The sequence below is a fragment of the Euprymna scolopes genome, chromosome 3 (assembly GCF_053919585.1).
Source record: "Euprymna scolopes isolate OS-2025 chromosome 3, ASM5391958v1, whole genome shotgun sequence".
NCBI lineage: Eukaryota > Metazoa > Mollusca > Cephalopoda > Sepiida > Sepiolidae > Euprymna > Euprymna scolopes.
Window position 1 is genome coordinate 54879300 of NC_136484.1, and position 21358 is coordinate 54900657.

At 30.7% G+C, this 21358-nt stretch overlaps 1 protein-coding gene across 1 annotated transcript in view; it reads right to left on the reverse strand.

Moving 5' to 3' along the window:
- The window catches only part of LOC145255534 (protein patched homolog 1-like), a 114602-nt gene that overhangs the window by 37690 nt on the left and 55554 nt on the right, over positions 1-21358 (reverse strand). Inside the window, exons 4-10 of the mRNA XM_080113993.1 lie at positions 10818-10887; positions 9734-9831; positions 4929-5031; positions 2383-2475; positions 1899-2020; positions 1438-1585; positions 503-634 (exon numbers count right to left, since the gene is read on the reverse strand). Coding sequence (XP_079970119.1) covers positions 503-634; positions 1438-1585; positions 1899-2020; positions 2383-2475; positions 4929-5031; positions 9734-9831; positions 10818-10887 — 766 coding nt within the window. The remainder of the gene's footprint in view (positions 1-502; positions 635-1437; positions 1586-1898; positions 2021-2382; positions 2476-4928; positions 5032-9733; positions 9832-10817; positions 10888-21358) is intronic.

A 21358-nucleotide genomic window follows, 5' to 3' on the forward strand; every position in this document is an offset into this window, starting at 1 on the left:
CTACAGACTTGAAATTTAGTATATAGGGTATTCAGACTTGTGGAAAAGTTCATAATTGGTTTTTATCTGGAAAAAAGGGCTGCTAAGAGGTAAAAATTGAAAAATTGGTACTGGGGGGGGGTATCAGAGTTTTATCTATCAACTGTTTCATGACTGAGCATGCACAAATTCACATAACAGCTTATGTTAATAAGTATGTTTAAAAACAGTTTTTAAAGATTGTGGCAAGCTGACCTAATCGTTATCGTATTTGACTGTCTAGGTTTCGATTCCAATTTCACCCCTAGTATTTTTTTTTTTTTTTTTACTTACAAGGAGAGGACTGTTTAGAAAAAAAACACAATACTCGCAGGCACAGGTCTCGGTTTCTTTCCGTTTTTTTTAAATTTTTATTTCATTTTGTTTTTAAAGGAATTTAACATTACATTTAATACAAGGCAGCGCCAGGTACATCTACTAGTATATATATATGTATATAAAAAGAGTAATATGCACAACTTACCATCACAAGATAACCGAGAGCAACTCGCACTACACTAACATTTGAAAACTTTCTCATAATGTCTCCAAGTGATGTTGAGGAGAACACATGAATATTTTTCCGATGCTTCCCTTCAAACCTTTTTGTAATTTCCTGTAAAGTAAAATGAAAAAATATACAACCATCTTGAAATTTTTATTTTAACATGTGTATTCCATGTGTGTGTGTGTGGGGGGGGGGTATCTAGAAAAAATGTATTAAATTTGTATTATTTCAAAGTGTAATGCAACATATTCTTTCATGAAAAATTGCTTGGCATTTTCACAATTATATAAAAAAATTATTGTCCAGAAAGAAAAAATTTGTATAATGTGCGTACTCATGACGAAACGAAAATATCATTTTCCAAAAATCATATGAATTGATCAAGTAGTTTTATTTTTTATAAACAAAATAAATTTTAAGCAACTAATAGCAATTCATAGGCATTATAACTAGGGCTGTAACAACAGAATATTCTTTTCATTGTTTTGACTCAAGTATATATCCGACACAGTAAGACACAGTCAATCAACTGAGAACCACATCATTCTATATCAAAATATATAAGATATTAATGGATATGTACTCAAGAGTAAAAACAATGAAAAGAATATGCTGTTGTCACAGCCCTAATTATAACATAAATCTTGCAAGTTTGAATTATTGTTATCTCCCCTTTTGTTTTTTAAGTGGTTTTGTAAATAGCGAACAAAATGGCCGTTTTTCGGTTACTTATAAAATTTGATTTTCTTATTTGAAAATAACACTAATCAATTTACATGAGTTTTAGAATATGATATTTTGATTGTCACAAATATGTACAGCATACAAACCTTTTAGTTTTTTTTAATATAGGGAGAATTCTGGACAAGAACCAAATAAAATGCTAAACTAGTATGAATCAATAAACATACATCTGTGAACTTTCGATGCCAGGTTTGAAGAACTAATTTGGCCTTCTCTATGGTCCAATCAATTGTCCGCACTTTCTCGTCGTCTTGGTAGAATGTATACATATTTTTTTCCCCCATCAGTTGGATTATTGACTGGAGAGCTTCAGCACTAAGTAAAAAAAAAAAAAAAAAGGAAAAAGAAAAAATAGAAAATATTATATAAAAGAAGGCAAGAAAGAAAATACTATATTTTTAAGCAAGATTTATTTTTATTTTAATGGAATTTTATTCATTGAAATAGCAAGTAAATATGTCGAAAAGGATTTATTATTGCAAACTGGTCAACCTTGTTGAAAGCATATGATGATGAGAAACAAAACAATGAATCAAGAATAACATGAATAAGGACACAAATGTATATATTACAAATTAGCTGTAAGTTACTGAAGCTTAAAAATAAGAAAATAAAAATGATGGCTTACCGGACAATATGCCCAGTCTTATTTTTTCTGATTCCCCCAACTATCAGATCTTCCTGCCAATGCATATACTTGGTTGCAAAACCTGTACAACCGTTTGTAAGTTCAGCTCCTATATCTGGTGGCTGTAAAATAAGGATTTGAAAATATAAAGATAAAGATTTTTATTTTTAGTATTTTTGTTATTTCATTGGGGAAGGGAATTATAGACTAGCATTAGTTATTTGTGTGTGTATATATATATATATATATATATATATATATATATATATATATATATATATATATATGTTTCTTAGGTATTGCTACATCATTACCAAAAAGTTAAAGACCAGAGAAAACTATAGGTTACAATATTTAATACTCCAAAATGGAATTTATTTCTGTAAAAGTAATTATTCATGCATTATTTCAAGGGAAAGAAAAAAATAAGATACCAAATTTACCCCCCCCCCCATCCCTAAAAAACATTTTTTTTTAGACTTACCATTCCAGATTTTTTATTTGGCGCTTTGCTTGGACACTGTGGGTCGTGAGGATTTAGGCAAGGTTTTTCTAAATAACCACTACCTATTCCCGCCTGAAAATTAAAAAAAAAAAAAAAAAATTAAATTTACCAGCAAAGTATATCAAGATATACAACTTAATTAAATGAAAAGAAAAACCAACTTAAAATCAAAATAGAGCCAATTCAAGACATGTCAGCAGATCTTGTACACACAAAGAACTCTATATACTTTCAGATAGAGCTTTATATGAATAATTAAAAAGGACTAAAATTTTAAGATAGATCAAGTATATAGTCTTATCCCATGTTTCTCATCTCACAAACACATAGGAGTGCATGTGTTCAAATAATCTGAAATTATTTTATATAGTATACCTTTCATTTTTGTAATTTTATTTTAGTTTTATTGCTCAAGGAAATTAAATAATTTGAATTATATATATATATATATATATATATATATATATATATATATATATATATATATATATATATATATACACATACGCACGAAAAATATGAACATGTTCAAATACAATTGTGTTTATAGAAATATACAATGGCGATAGTTACGTTTAGGAGTGCAAATATATATTTTTTTAAATGGGGGAGGGAACTTTGTCAATAGTTATGTGTCAAGACCCAAGAGTCTTCTCCCCTTCCTCCCCATACAATCTTATCATTATTCAGTTTTATAATAGAAGGATCTTTCCCTCCAAGCATTTATTGATGAAGCCACTTGTATGTTCCTTCTAAGACCACTTAAATTACAAGAGGAAATAGGGAAGCTATTGCATAAACAAAAGCAAGGAGAATGTTATTATCAGAAGCCTGCTAGAATAAACAACATGTCAGGCTGGCTGGAAGGAGCGGAGAAACTTTGGAGCAATCATTGGAGTTGTGTATTGGGTGGTAGTGGGATGTGGAAGATCAGAGATCGAGGGTGGGGTAGGAGAGATGAAAAAAAGGAGCTGCCTAACCCTTACTCTCTCGTGCATGCTATTCTTTCTGGTTCACATTTGGCTTCATTGTTTCGTTTAAGCACACAACAGCAGAATCGTTAAAAAGTGTTGAAGAAATGCAACAGCACAGCCAAACCAAAATGCAGAGTCCAGTTTACAAAAGAATCCCAGAAAGAAACTAAGCTTGGCATTCCGGCATATTCTTTGAGACATTCCATTATTGCATTACTTGCCCGGTTTTCAAGGCGGTGATAGATGATTCAGTGTCCCTGACGAAATATCTTCCAACAGATATTATGTATTATATTATTAGAACATTATTTTTTTTTGTTTATTATTAATATTTCGTATGAAAATAAGTGGAACAATGTGAACACTTCTTTTATTTTATAAATGTGTAATATTTATTTCTTGCAACTGTTAATTTAACTCTATTTTTTAGGTAAAATATTTGTAAAACTAAACATACTTTTTAACAGAAAATTATCACTCTTATGCAAAACTACTTATAATACTACTACTACTACTACTAATACTACTAATGATAATACTACTAATACTACTAATGATAATACTACTAATGCTACTACTACTACTAATAATAATAATAATACTAATAATAATTCATCTAAGAATGTGATAAATTTTTTCAGTTAAAACATGTTTCGCTGAGGACACTAAATCAGCTACCACCATCTAGAAAACAAGGGAAGTAATGCAACTATGTCGAGACATGCCGGAATGTCATAATCTTACTAAATCTTTCAGGTTTAATTTAGTTATTTGAAAAGAATCTATGAAAAATGTATGCTAAACTATTAATCTATGAAGTTTTCAAATAATTATGGAGCCACAGAACGGATAAAGCTATGAATTCATTCTTATAATAGTACACTGAAACCCATAATCACATTAACACACCGGTTATCGCTCGATCATCAAAGTTAAACAATGCTGAGCATAGTCAGTACTAGATGGGTAACAATTTGGGGAGTACCAGACACTGTATATGGGAGGATATCGACACCTCCCAACAAAAACATATCTCCCCTAACTGGGATATACATATGACTAGGGACTGTTTGTGAATTTAATATTCTTATAACACTTCCTCTTCTGGAGGAAGCTGATTCAAGCTGCCTAGGCTGAATGCCAACTATTTTTATTAGTACACTGAAAGTGTCTGTGTAGTGGTGCAGCATCATATTGAAGCTATCTGACAAATTTATTTAAATGTTCTAGTGTGTCCAACATCAAGTGAGAACAGAAGCCTTTGATTTTTGGATCACAATTTAGCATATCTGTCAGTATTTTTCTTTTTAGCAAACTAATTCCTTTGAATGTCCTGTACATCACATATGATGAAGAGGGCATCTATTTCTTGCACCTTACTGCATACAATGCACATTTTTATTTTTTCACCCAAATAGATGCAACGGATGTTTTAGTTACAGACACAAGCTGTTGGTATGGCACGTTATGGTCAAGTCTTACTGAGGCTGTACAATCACTTGCATCTTGATAAATGTATGGTTTGAATAAAATTTTTTTAAAAAAACTCACCCGATCCATCACTTCTAAAACTTCTTGTTTTTCAGAGAATTCTAATTTTTCTACCAATTCTTTTGGGTTCAAATTGGTCCACAAAACATTTCTTCCATAATGCCTACAAAAATCAAAGCAGTTCATTATTATATAAAAAGCAAATAAACAAGCAATATAGTTCAAACTAAGTTTGAAAAAAAAAAATAAAAACCCCACAAAACTTTGTTCACTATAAGTAAAGTTAAAAAATGGTCTGAGTCCTGAACCTTGACACATAAAAAATCTCAAAGGACAATGAATTACCTACCAATGCATCCGTAGTAGTAGAGGTGGGGGTGGAGGTGGGGCAGAGAGAGAGAGAGAGAGAGAAAAAAGAGAGGGAGGAAACAATAGTTGAGATAGAAAAAAAAAACAACAAAAAAAAAAAAAACGAAGCTTTCTGTTTATTCCTGAAGTTAATTCATTAGAAAAATAATTGAACTTTCATACCCAACTACCTACACATTTTAAATTCGATTCTGGAGAAATTTCTTTAAATGATAACTGTGATTTTAAAAAGAAAGTATTTGTTTGAGTAAACTCAATTGAAAAAAAAAAAAAAATGTTTTGCTCTAAATTCACAAAAAATATACTTAATTGAACTGTGATTAAATCTGTTCTTGTTTTGAACATTATTGAAATAAAAAAAATAAAACAAAAAAGAAAACTTTTGTTCTCACAATTTAAAGCAATTTAATACTTCCATTTATTAAGTTCCAATAGTAACTCACTCAAATCACCACCTGCTGGTCTTGTAAATTTAATATGTCAGCAACACTGCTGCATTGCATTAACCATCAGAGTCGTCATTACTACTACTACTGTATAATGAAACTTGTTTTAATAGTAATCATAAAAAATATTTCTTTTCAAGTTTTAAAGCTGTCATATTCATGTGTTTGTTTTTATGAAGTCACTAATTACTTTCCTTGCAAGAAGGGCAAGAGTCAGTTTTTAATAAATCCAGAGCTATCTTGATTGGGAGAAAAATAAAAATTGCCTCAGTCTAGAAGGATTCCTCCATCAATAACTGAAAACAGAACAGCTACAACACTTTGGTCCCAGCCCAGAGACAAAGTGTCCTTGCAGAGTTTATTTGTAGACTGAAATAGAATAGTTTTTATTTTGGGGTCTCTCTTCAATTCCTCCTCAGCAAAAGTTGAGATCAGCAGGTGAACAGAATTTTGGTAGTGGCTTAAAGTGGAAGTAGTGGGAATACTTCTGTTAAGCTAGAGTCAATGGAATTCCTCAGTCGTCTCAATCTGTTAGTAATAACAGAACCAGAAACCAAGCCAGCTGGGTGACGTTGAGGTATTATCTTTTCATAAGAACTAACAAAGACAAATAAAATGCTTATTTTTCTAGGTTTTTAACTTTTTTGTTTTTCTAAAAGATAATTCTTAAGAAAAATAAAATGTGATATCAATACATACTTAAAGGATGATAGTCAAAACCCGTATGGCTCAGAATAAATTATTAGTTATTACTAGGGCTACCACAACAGCATATTCTTTTCATTGTTTCAACTCTCGAGTGTGCATCAGATGATATCTTATATGCTTTTATATAGTGACGTGGTTCTTGGTTGATTAACTGTGTCGAATATATACTTGAGAGTCAAAACAATGACAAGAATATTCTGTTGTCATACCCCTAGTTCTTAGATGAAGACACAAGCTTAATGGTGGTTCTTTATTTGTAAAATGTTCTAGCTATGTAAAGCTAGTGAGAGAATGCTCCATCAAGAAAAAGTATAAAATAAGATTGTAATGTTTATTTAATCATATGTATGAAAAGATTAGGACACTATTCGTATTGTCAGCTTCAAATCCAAACAAAGGAAATCTATAGAGGCTGGTAAGATTCCTATGTCTGAATCTTATCAGTCTCTGTTTATATTTTTCTTCCCAGAAAATAGTGACATCGGAAACCAACTATGGATTCCCTTTGTTTAGATTTGAAACTGACAGTACCGATGTTATCGTACCTCTATTCCACTAAATATTAAGTTTCCGATATTTACAATATCTTTATAGTTATCTCATTAAAGATTTTTTATATGATCTAAGTGTATCATATGTGGAATATTATGCCTAAAAAACTATTTGTGCAAATGTGCAGAACCTGTCTTGCACCTCAATGACACTGCAAGCAAAACAGATCGGATGTACCAATTCTGGGGCAAAATCTATCGCAGTTTTACTGGCCTGAAGAACCACTTGCAAACACATCCAATTTGAGTGGTAAGTGGGAGGGGGGATAGAGGACATGAAATAAAGGAAAGAGGACAGTCACTATATATATTGGTGATGGAACTATTTCCCGCCCCCCCCCTTCGATTCTGATACAATTACTGATTCAGATTCTTTTAAATTTCTAAATATATAGTTGTTTATTTTTTTTATTTGATGGGTGGGGTTGAGGGATTATCGCAAAAGCCATAATATGTGCATATATTTTCGCAAATGTAAAAATACACTTGTTTGGGGTAAGCAATAGATTTTATTTTTACTAGTAGTTTAAAATCAATAAATATTTATGATTTTATACAAACCGTGGAAAATTAAGTTTTAAATAAAAACAAACAATTTTGGCTTTGAAAAATAGTTTTCCCGATTCCAATACCCAATCAAGCATTCTAACACTAATATATATATATATATATATATATATATATATATATATATATGGATAGAAAATGGATTAAGCTCTCTAGTAAAGTAAATAACAGTTTCCATTTAGCATGAAGTACTAGGTTGTAATTAGAATAGAATTCTCTCTGTAACCAGTATCAAAAATGTAAACAAACAGAAAAACAAAAAATAAAACATGTGTTTCCTTTACTATTAGGGTGAACCTGATTGCATAGAGGTAAAATACTCTACTGCTGACTATAGTTTCAAATAATCTGGTGATCAGCAAATTTCAACATGAAAAACTTGCCACACTGATGTTGTGATGGAGCAAGACAGCCGTCTGTAGATGACACACGCACAAGTTGGGTTTGACCGTTTGAAGATGTTATCCATAATAAAAAATTCATTGTAAAGAATTGATTACAAATTCTTAATTTAAAAAAATTTTTTTTTTTTAACTGGAAGTCAGAGGTTCATACCTTTTCTGACAAAATATTAGTAAATAAACATAACAGATCAGCTTTTGCCAATTCCATAGTTCATGTAAACCAGTAGCACACACAAGTTGAAAAATAAAGTAATAGGGGCGAAGCTAGGATGGAGGGAGAAAAGTGATAAGTTGGAAAACAGAATTTGAAGAATGAAGAATAAATTAACTGAAGAAAAGGAGAAAGAAAGGAAGGAAGGAATAAGAATAGTCGGAAAAAAAGGATTGGTAAAAGAAATTTAGAAGAAAAAGAGAAAAAAAATGTGGCAGATAAGAGAGAGGGTTTTAAAGAAGGCAGGTAGATTAAAAAAAATTTCAACACAAGAGACTGTTTATTGCTGGCATAAACTAAGATAAACAGAACTTTCTGCTTCCACCTTCTTTTAGTGTATGACTTATGGTTTAAAGGAGAGAAAGAAGAATATACACGGAAGAAAAAAGAAAACAGCTAAACTCTAATACTGAGGAAAAAAGGATATTGTTAGAATGGGACCAATCGCTCTCCAATAATATTTCAAATTAAAGTACAACAAACCATGATATATAAAAAAAATGATATCTTGATTGGATAAATTGAGAAACGGCTGCCAAAAATGAATTTCTTTACTGGAAAATAAAAAATATAGTAACTGGAATCTGATTTTTAATTATTAATTAATAAATGCTCTGGAATTATAGATTAATACCTATTGAGCTTAAATACAAATATATTAGGATAAAAACAAATGATATATCACAAAATGAAATGCGTAGAGACAGGATGTATACAAAAGACACTATATAAAATAAAACAAAATACTGAATCCTGCAGAACATGAAATTAAAAAAAAAAAAAAAAAGTACACAAGTAGCAAGTGAAAGGGTTGGCGTTACCCCCACCCAGAGATGGCAGTAAGAGGTATTCTTTTTCAAGTGCAGTAGCAGGGAATAGCTGTGTCTCTTTATAGGGACAGGCCACCCATCATGAAAGCACAATGGTAGATATATGTCCACCCTTGCATCCACCCCTTCGACTGCTACAGCAGGATGTATTACTAAGGGAGAGGAGGGAAGAAAGTAGACTGTATGAGGGGGAGGAGGTGGTGCTGGTAAAAGTTGGTAAGTTGTGGTGAGAGGAGAAGAGAATGAAGTAGTAGGAGAGAACTATAGAGCATGAAAGGTTTGGCAGGCCCAACACACACTAACTTTTTCTCCCCTCTTTGCTTTAAAGGACAAACTCTAAAACTATTCTCTTTTTTTTATTGTTACCGTCTTCGAATGGTTAAGATTCTAATAATGCAGCAAATAATTTTTACCACTAATTTGGATTCATGCCGTTTCATACACAGTAAATAAAAAACAAGGTTAATAAAAAAAAAAAAAAAAAAAACTAATTCTTTTTCATTATTTCACATAGCAAAATAGTATCAAACCTTTTATCCATAGCTATCTTTACTGGAAAACATGCATATTTTATGAACGCATAAAAAAAAAAAAAAAAAATGTATATTAATAAATGTCCATATCCAAATAAAACGAGAATTCTCAAATGCTTCAGAATTTTTTTATGCATTATATTAGGGTTTCATAGCCTTTATATCAAAACTGCACCATCATCACCGGGTAGTGATTGAACTAGATACAACAAAATAAAAAATAAATAAAAATGTTGAACTACTTACCCAATAGGTAAAGGATATTCAGGTCCTAATAATTTTGCTCCTTCCCAGAAGCAGTCCAAAGGACTTATAATCATACATGGGATTAATTTATCTAACATCTAAGAAATAAAGAAAAAAATTTTCATTTAATTTTTTTTTAATGAAATTGAAAAAAAAAAAAAAATACAAAAGAAACAAAACAAATGGAATATCAATTTAAAAAAAAAAATCTTTTTCATATTTAAATGAAAGTTCTTTTTCTCTAACAAGTTGTGAGACTGTCTTGCTAGGGTTAAGCCCTTATAACCTTATGTTACTTAAGTTCTCCTGAACACTCGTCCAGTCTAATATTAAAATGGCAGCAACATACACAGGGTGACTGGGAAGTAACTCACTGTACTTGAAATTTATTACTGAAATAATTCTTACAATAAATGATGAATAGGGGTGGAGGTGGAGCAAGAGTTGGATTTTTTTTTTTTTTTTTTTTTGCTTTAGTCCTCACATTCTATTAGCAATATTTTTAATGGGACAAGAGATGCTATTTTCCAAGTCAGTTATTGTTTGGAGTTGCTGATATATGGAGCTTTAAAAAAAAAAAAAAAATCCTCATAGTATTCATCACCATTCATCTGTCAATCTATCCATCTCGTTAACGCTAATTTTCAAATGGGATTTTAGCCTCAATAAGTGTTGACTCGTTAGTTAAAGAGTCCAGTGAAATCAGATGATGCAGTTCCCAGGAGTCTTCAAAAGCTAGTGTTGAATGCTGGCACTCATTGAATTCTAAATAAAACCTCATGCTATACACTAAGTTCATCTCTTGTAAGAATCATATTTAAGTAATAAATTACAAGCACTTAATAATAGGGAGTTACTTTTCAATAAACTTGTACATATATTTTCAATGTCTTATCCTCATCTATTTGTCGTTGCTCCTATATTGTAACATTTACAAATGTCTCAACATCACTTATTCGAATCTATATTTATTTTAATCTTGTCCTGTCAGACATTAACAATGAAAAATTTGAACCATCTCCAACCAAAGCTTGATTTCCATATAAGCAAATGTATAAGTTCGATAGATAATGAATTTACTTACTCGTTCCATTCCTGGATTTTGAAAAATATCAGCTGATACAGCATAACAGAGTTCCTTTAAGGACCACGTTCTGGAAAGGGGGAGAAAAAAAAATCGATTACATTAGAAAAAAGGTGGTTTAAAATGCATTTTAAGTAACAATGACACTTTAGTTCTTCTTTCAGTGTATCTGAAAGAACTAAAATAAAACTTGTGCAACTTTATAAGTGATCTAACACAACTAACAATGACAGGTGTCTTTTTTTATACATTATTATATTTAGATGCAACTTAAAATAATATTAGAAACAAATGCTCAGGCATTTTTTAGTATCCCGTTTCCAAACTGATTGAACTACATACTTCTGGACATTTTTACAACTGATAAAAAAAAAAAAAAAATTATACACACACGTATATATATATATATATATATATATATATATACACACACACAGAAATAAGTCAAGATTGATTTTAATCAAATCAGTGCATGTGTTTGACATCCATTTATAAAAATGAAAAAAAAAAAAAAAAATTTCAACTAGCAGTAGTGTTTTCTTTTTTTAATTTTTTTTTTTTTTTGAAACTCACGTTCACCCCTAACAAGGCATATCCCCACTTGGACATAAGGGGCTACTATTTGTGACCATACCTAGGAAAAATTAACAAGATGTTGGTTTACATTACATTTAAACTTCTGCATTCAGTCAGGGAAGCAGGTAGCAGGAAGGGAATTCCAAAGTCTAGCTGTTTGAGGGAAGAAACTAGAGTAGGAAGCTCTCTAGCATTTAGGGACCTCAACAGTGAAGGGAGGAGATCTTGTGGCTAAGTGAATTTGTCGGTGATATGTACGTTGAGGGGGCACAAGTGCAAGGAGTTCCTCAGAGCACATACCAGTAAAATGTTTGTAAAACAGGCACAAAGATGCAATATTGCGGTGATGGGACAAGGGTTGGAGCTTAGTTGACAAAGTGGGACCTATTGGGTCCTATCCAAAAGGGAGAGGCTAGTGGTAGATGCACCAGCCCAGATGTGGCAACAATACTCCATGCATGAGCGAATAGTTCTCTTGTAGAGGTACAGGATACTTTCAGATGTGAGTAGTCTTCTAGCTTGATAGAGGGAACCCACCTTTTTTTGCAGCGGCCTTTACAATATCCTCAATGCATTTGTTCCAGTTCATATTGCTTGTGAATGTTAAGCCGAGGAGTTTGAAGGAAGAATTTTTGTTGGGCGGTGCTTATCAAGACAATTTCGTTGATTTTTTTAAGATCAAATTTTCTTTGGATTTTCTCCATTTTTATTTGTTTTACTTTTAAAAAAATCTATTTTTCATTAATGTATGAAGCAATAATAGGCTAAATAAAATGTTAATCTACAAGAGCCTAGGTACAATATTTATATAAAAAATATTTGTAGGAAAAGTGCATTTTCTTTTCTGGGAAATATGGCAATTTCTGTCTCAAAATTTTTAACTGGTAGAAAGCATTTTTCCATATGTCAAGAAATCTCATGTTATGCATTAAGGTATGCCACACTTCAAGAGATTCTTGTATTAAAAAAAAAAAAAATGAGGGGGGTGTCTTGGATTAGTTTCAAAGAGAACTTAAACATATGGCTAATATTTTTCAAAGCTGTAATCTATACTTGGTATAAATATCTAAAAGAAAAGTGAAGCATCGTTAGAAATATCTGGAAAAATATTTAGCAAGTGGGTTTTAGACTAGAATCCTGACGTGGCGAGTTAGAGTCTGATTTTTTTTTAAACCGACTGCTGATAAACTTTTTTTTTAATGTCTGAAGCAGGAAATAGTTGTCTGGCTTTTAAAACAAAGATGATTTTTCAGTTGACCCCCTACTGCTAATAAAATTGAACAAAATATTATTGAGGGCAAAATATTACACGATTATCAATATTTTGAAAGAAAACTGCTTGTCCAGGATTCTCCTTGTATTATAAAACAAAATTAAAGAAAAATCTGTATGATGTACATACTTGTGATGGAAAAAAAAACATACACCAACATTCATGCAAATTGATAAAATAGTTTTATTTTTACATAAGAAAATCAAATTTTGTGGCCAAACAAAAAGCAATGATATTGTGTGCCATCTTGAAAACAAGGAAAATAACTTAAAATAATTCAAACTTGCAAGATTTTAGAAAGCCATTCTTCACATGAAGAGGGTGTATTGGAAAAACTCAAATTCACTTTAAAATGATTTTCTTTATAAAAATAAAACTACTTGATCAATTTGTCACACAGATTTATTCTTATTTTTTCCTATGAGGGTAATTCTAGACATGCACTGAAAACTCCCTTGTCAATATAATCAATTGACTAAATATATTATTCTATGTTTAAAATTCTTAGACTCAAGAAAAAGCTCCCCTCCCTTCAAATTATCAAGGAGACTTTTTTGCTCTGGATTTAAACAAAGATATCTATCGCTGTAATCGGTCTACAATTTAATACTTTTGAAATGAAAGAAAGAATAAACGGAAAAGACAAATGTTACATTGTTTAATGAACTTCTATTCAATAATCTTAAACAATAAAATAATATATAGCAACAACAACTTATCCAAATATTGTACAGTCTTAACATTTTAGATGCATATCTAAACTTATTTTATATTCAGAGTTATCTCCCTTGAAAACAAATATTTCTTAAAGTACAGTTGAACTTTAACTCAAACATGTTCAAATAAAAAAAACAAAAACAACCGTCTATGTTTGATGATTGAGAAGAATAGGTAGCTTACAATTTAAAATGTATATAAATATAGAAAAAGAAACGCACTGAATATTTTTAAATAGCTTAAAATTTTGTACTAAATAGTTTATTAATTTTAAAGCATTTTTCATAGCACTTGATGCTTAGTTAATGATTCCATTAACTTATTTAGTAATTTTAATTTAGCTATTCTTGGGCGTGTCTCCCCAGAAGGGTAGAGTTAGACACAAGGTCGTGTTTTGATGTGGGGGAAAAATCAGCTTCCCAAAAATGGAATGGGGCAAAAAAATTAAATTGGCTAGGATTTCTTCTTCACTGACCGAGGAGAGAAAACATAAGACTTATTATCAGAACAGGTACTACACTTTGTTCCTAGTCAAAAGTTAGTGTCAAAAATAATGAATAACACCTTGAAATGCCCTGAATTTTTGTTTAAAAATGTTAAATGTTAAATTGATTCAGGAAAAAAAAAAAAAAAGTAAATTTCAGACTTGCAAAATTGCTGTCTCCTTAGCTCGGATGAAAACCTAGCATCAGCATAAATAGTTGATCCTTAAAAACCGCATTAGATGTAAACAGATCGATTTGAGAAGCAGATATAAAATTCGAAAGGTCTGTATTACACTCAAATTTACAAAAAAAAAAAAAAAAAATAAAAATAATAATAATAATAATAATAATTTCAAACCATTTTATGGTCAGGGTTAGTGATGAATGAAATTCTCTTGCAATAGGTGAAATGCATAGAGATACAAACATATCTAAACTAATATAAATGAAAAGATTGTATTTTTACTTAAAAAAGAAAAAAAAAAAATTATATTAAAAATGAACCCAATCTTGATTTATTTTTATATTCATTTTTCTTACTGGTGATAAAAAGGAAACTCTAAAAACATCGAAACATTTGTTGTTTCATCTTTGTACATATCTATTTTGAATAATGAGTTTTAAAAAGATTCAAGAACTTTTGATATCGACAAGGACATTAGACATTGCCACTTTCAAATCTCCATTTAGTTTGGCTCTTCAATTAACTGTGATGCCAAGGCATACATACACAAAAAAAACTGCTTATTATATATAAACACATTAGTAGGCAACCGTGCGTTGCCCAGTCATAAAATATGCTTAAATATGATATTTAGATTCATATTCAATAAAGTATTGGCTCAAAAATAATAAATATGAGATCTGCATAAATTTAAAATATCATTTAAGAATATTTTATGACCGGACCATGCTAGGCAACCACTACTATATATTGGGCACACAATACAGTAATCAATAGAAAATTAGCTCTTTAAGATACCAAATCTGCACAAATCAAAATATCATATTTAAGTAGACTTCCTTAATTTTATTTAGTTTCAAAACTTCAAAAGATTAAAAACAAAAAGATTGGTGCTCATCAGCTAGAATCGAAACCAAAACATTTAGCTCTCCAGCTATGTTCCCTACCATTTGAGTTATCAATAGATAACTAGATAAGATTTAAAATTAAACCACTGCAAACATGAATCTGCTCAAGCGCAAAAGTAATAGAAATATGTTGGAAAGTTGAAATGAACATTTTGCATTTCAATTTGCCAACATATTTCGGTATGCATCATTCATCTATCCAAACAAAGATTTTACTCATTATAAATATGTATATTTAGTTTAAAGTATTATTCATTAAATATCTTCACCCACACAAACACACACACTGTTTTATTTATACAGAAAACAGAAGAATCAGTTTTAAATAGAACGAAATTACTACAATTTAAATAAGAGACATTCATTTTGCTTACAATTATGAATAACACCAGACACTAATTATAAACTGTTTTAAAACAAAACTAGTTATGCAAATGAGGGTGCGAATTCAGATTGGCATTTATAGCGATAAACTTGTGTACCTACTCTTTACAGAATGAAGAGGTCATATTCCAAAAATTACATAAATCGATCAAGTAAAAAAAAAAAAAAAAAAAAAAAAAAAAAAAAGCAATTTTATTACTAAACTGCATTTTTCACCCTTGACACTTCGATTTCAGTTGTCTTCCTTTATTTATTTCATCAGATTCAGTAATGGCTGACAAAAACACTTGCTTAATTGTAAAATTTAATTTGCTTGAATAATAATAAACTACTTAATAAAATTACATAATTTTTGGAATATTTCATCTTCATTCCATGACTAGTGCATACAGACTGTATTTTCTTTATTTTTAAATACAGTCATAAGTGCCAATCTGAACCCAAACGAGGCATGCAAATACAAATGTGTTTGGATCATTGCACTATCTCCCTTTCTCTCTCTCCTACACAGCATTTCAAAGAAATATAATGTATGGTTTAAATAACAGTAGTTTTGACAGTAATATTACTGTGATAAAGAAATTAAAAAAAAAAAAAGAAAAGCGTTTGCGTTCATTCATTTAAGAGATGATCACAAATGTTTATAAAATATAAATATTTCATCTCTTTTCAAGTAAATTAAACTAATATTTTAACAATGAAAATAACTGAAAAATAAAACTTGCATTTAATCTAATATAATTAGTTTCAAGTAAATAGATTTACAAGGTGAGAGTGGAGGGGGGTCACACAAAGAAAGCCATTAAAAGTTCCTAGTTTCTTTTTTGTGAGATGGATAAGCTGTTGAGTTTGCTGAGTGGACTGAAAACTTTCTCTTCCCTTCCCTCTCTGACAAATTATAACAATGCACCAATTAAACTGAACTGAATTAACCCCATTTGTGCCGGAGGCCAAGGTGAGACTAGCACAAATAAAAGGGAGCTGACCAAATAAAATGTGTGTGTGTGTGTGTGTGTGTGTGTATAACAAAAACACTCAAACAAACAAACACTAAAAAAAAAAACTAAACAAAAGTTCATTACTCCAAACTATACAACTCAGCATAGTGAACCACAAATAAAAAAAAAAATCTACCCAAGAAAGAAATGGGGATCAATTATACAGTAAGTAAATGTATGCAAACATTAACACGGTTCTAAATAATATAGTATATCTACATAATAAAATATTTTTTGAATTTCTAAATAGGAAGCATTTGTTTTTTCTTATTGGAAAAACTGATTTTAAAAGAACTAAATCTAACACATTTTTTTTTTTAATTCAAATAGGGTAATATATTTTGGGAACAAATGTAATCTAGTTAATAATTAGAACATTTTAGAAATGAACTTGATAAATTAAAATAAGAAATAAAATACAATAAAATAATGAACTATCTGCTAAAGTATGTAAGAATTTTATTTGTATTTTACTACTGTATATTCTGTGAGATTGAGAATCTAAAATAAATCAGGTCTAATTTGTATAAGAATTTACAAAAATAAAGTTTTAGTAAACAATGGTCTGGTATTATGAATATTTACTTTTGTTTTATTTGAATACATATGAAGAACAGTTTTCTATATAAACAAAATGTACATGATAAAAATATTTAAAAAAAAAAAAAAAAAAATCTTGTATAAATATTTGCATCCGAGGGATGCATCGGTTAATATTTTAAATTGTAATTTATGATTCCTCATGCAAAAAAGAATTCAAATAAAGATTACAGAAGTTTCTTGGTAAAAAAAAAAAAAAAAAAAAAAAAAAAAAAAAAAAAAAAAATGCTGGATCTAAAATGGATTCACCAAAAATTCAGGTTAACATTTCGATCAACTCAGATCTATTGCATTCATTTGCACATTAATAACTGAGAAAATACAACAGCAACTCGTGTCCAATTAATTGATTGCAGTAAAGTGTTTACAAAAGGCATTGCACTTTGGCATTAAATAACACAAAACAGGTTGATATGCCATAGAACAGATACAACAAACCATTTTGAGGAATGTATAGTTTGTATTTATTTTCAGTCATAGAATTGCAGTAACCTAAGTTCTTTTATTTTAAAGTTTTCCAATATTCATACTGCCTGCTGATTCGTTGAAGATTACAAATTCAGACTCTGAAGTCTTGTTTTATTATTTTGTATTATTTTCTCATTGTGTTATTTGCATTGTTGCACGCTCTCCTGACAACAGAATTTTCAACTTGAACCTATTTAATCCATGACGGTAGGCAGTTTTCATTCTGCATACCACACCTATACAAACCTCCGGATAGAATCCACTGCATCCAGCAGATTACTAACTACAAAAGATGGAGGTTAGAGAGTACAATGGACAAAACGTAAAAAATGACAGCCACATCATCTGTTTAACATTCATTTTACACACTGGTAAGTGTTGGTTCACTTTTAGAAATTAACTTTTAAACCAACTTATTTCTGGCCAGGTCTTTATCACTTTGTCTCAAATCTATCATTATTGCTTCCTCATGTTATTTTTAATGGCATTCCCCTGCCAACCAATCCTGTTACATTTACTAATACAAAGACTCCTTTTTTCTTTCATTGTGACCATACCAAAGAAGTCTCCTGTTCTGTACATATATACCTACACTGCCCAGATGTAATCTTCTGTAGTCATCAAATGTAATCCTGCCTTCAAAACTCGTATTCCACACATCCACTGTAGCATTCTCATATCATTATTCTCCATGAAACTCAACACTCAACGGCAAGATTTCACCCCTATACATCATCACACAGTGTACACATGCCTGATAGACTCTTCTTAGTGGACGGTGGTAACTCTCTGCTAGTTAGTAATCGCAGAAGTTATCTGAACTTATTTCATTTACTCCTAACTCTTGCACCAGCTCCTCCCTGTGCTCCACCGAGATCATCAAGGTAACAAAACCTCTGAACAGCCTCAATACCCTCACCATCCAGATATTCTCCACATCTGATTTCTCATCCGTCTTCATAGTCTTCTGGTACACAATCTGGTTATATCAACCACAATGAAAAAAAATCGTCTGATTTAATCTTAGAAATATCAAAAAATGAATCGTGGAGACAAAAAAAAAAATAAATAAATGAAATAAAAAATAAAATAAAATTTAAAACCCCTGCACATATCCAGAAATAAACGATTATTTCATTTCTCATATCATTTCGCCATAAAATAAAAACTACATTAATAAATATTTGTTAGTTTCTGATATACACGTAACAAAAATATGATTATCTCAGATTTTTTTTATATACATAACAATGTTCAGAGTTAATTTGCTTTGAATATTGACGCTTGAATCCTTTATCTTCTTAAATTCGGCTGCTTAAATCTTAATGACCTCTTTTTACTTTAACTTTTTAACCCAGTGATTGTGAGCAGTTCAACGTTTTTTGTAGTAGTTGAATGGTATAATCGATGCACTGAATGCTCGTATTGGCTCACATGATATGGAAATAAGAAAAAGTTAACCTGCTTCTTAAAACTATTATGTGAACTAGACATATTTACTCTAGTCACGACTGAAACAAGAAATAAAATAATTGCAAATGAACACTATCCATTTAGAAGCATTGATTATTCAACAAACCAAACGGAGTAGAAGATTTAATTTAAACAGGGTTTTCCTAGACATTAAATCAAATAATCAAAAATTTTTTTCCATACTATAGAAATTGAATGCTCTTTTTTTTTTATTCATTTATTTTTTTATTTTACTTCAGAGTCATCAAGGCCCGAAGGTCACTCAAGGATAAGGATTAATGATGGTGGTGATGTAGTAATCACTAGGACTATGACAAGAGAATATTCTTTTCATTGTTTTGTCTCTTGGGTATATATCAGTTAATATACTATGTTTTTAGATATGGTGATGTGCTTCCAATTGATTAACCATATCTAACTGTGTTGGATATATACTCAAGAGTCAAAATAATGAAAAGAATATGCTGTTGTCATAGCTCCAGTAATCACTAATGGTGTAAATTGGGTAGAATTTGATTATTAGGTTGGTGCAAAAACAATATCGTTTTCTCACATGTTACTTTTATAAACGATTTCTGAATCCATTGATATATACATAGCCATGCTATCATTTTGAAGCGCATTTTTCTGCTCTATCGAATCGTGCTATTCGTTACAATTATCAACCTCATTTGTTTTTTGCAGGCTTTTCGACAGCATGCACAAAATTCAAATACGCATGACTTTCTTGTTCCAGTTCAAACTAGGCCAAAAAGCTGGCAAGACAGCTTGTAACATCAATGATGCGTTTGGCCCAGGAACCATTAACGAACGACGTATGACACAATGGTGGTTCAAGAAATTTCGCAATGGTGACGAGAGCCTCGAAAATGAAGACGGGCACGGTTGGCCGACTGCGGTTGATAACGAACATTTGAAAGCCTTAATTGAAGCTGATCCTCGCAAAACCACAAGAGAAGTTGCTGCTGAATTTGAGGTCAACCACTCAATGATTGTTTGCCATTGAACAGCCTCAATACCCTCACCATCCAGATATTCTCCACATCTGAGTTCTCATCTGTCTTCATAGTCTTACACTTCTGGTACACAACGATTCAGCACTCAAATTGCTTGTATTTTGGATACTGCACTCTTGACTTAGAAGAGGTACAGATATCAGCAATTTATAAAAGGTCAACACATTATTGAACATTTTCATGCTAATAAAGAATACATATATAGCATTAATTTAAATAAAATCATGTTGAACAAAAATTAATTTGATACCGCAATACTTTATTAATAATAATGTTCAATCCAAAAAGAAATCGAATCTGGCATCTTGATTCAAAATAGCAGTTTCTATATATTATTGAAAGTTTTGAATGAAATCTAAAATAGGACAATTATATTTATATATTTCAAAATAAAATAAATTTCAAACGTGCACCTCTGTGTTACAAACACACCTGATTTTGGTTGTGATGGTTTTCTTTGATTCAGGAATAGTCTGGGGGGGTGTTTTTATAAGACAAATATCGGAGAACAGGGGTATGGTATAGTGAGTGTGAAACCCATTCAGATTACACCTTTTACTAATGAGACAACTACCAGATGTCACCACATATTGAACAGCGATAAAATGAAGAGTGTTGGACATTCATAACTGAAACTAGGTGGACAAGTCAGACAGACTGATGTATATTTGTAACAAATATGTCTGAATTGCAGAAAGGATTGTGAATTTTATTAAAGATTTCATGGGTGGAAATTCTTATCTTATTTTTTTGTTTTATTGGAATCATAATTTAATTTTTCAGTGTGTTGCTGATAAAATAAGTTTCATGTGGTCATGTAGCACAATGGATAAAGGTGTTAAGTAGAAATCAGTTTAAAAATTACTTATGACTTCTACCCGGTCATGACTGGAGGAACACGAACAATCAACTTCTGTGGATTAAAGTGTTCAGTCCAGAATTTTGTATAGATGAACAAAGTTTGTAATGGTACAATTGAAAAAAGTTGGAGGTTACATTGGCTAAAACATTGGGCGAATACCATCTACAATGAGTGCAGTAGTCGGAATAATCCAAAATAATTTGCATTTCTCTGTACTGAAAATAGAGAGCAATAAAGTGACACCCCCCTCCCCATATAGGGCGCTTCTACATAATTGGGACAAAATTTTGTAATCAATAGAATTTTCAGATAAAAAACAATGGTTTCAACTGTTTTTTTTTTTTATCAATTCTAATAAGTTACAATGGTAGCTTCCAAATTATGCAGTCGAAATTACCTAAATATTACGGAATTATTAAACAAAGCAACTTTAATTGTGTTAGCAGGTGAAAAATTGCCGCCATGTTGTTTAAATCAAATAGAAAATTACCTCCCTTTTGAACTGTGTCTTATGATCGTTTTCATCAAATTCTATTTTTATTTTCTTTGATAAATAATTTTCTAGCTCATCGATTTTCGTAATTTCTGGATATAATC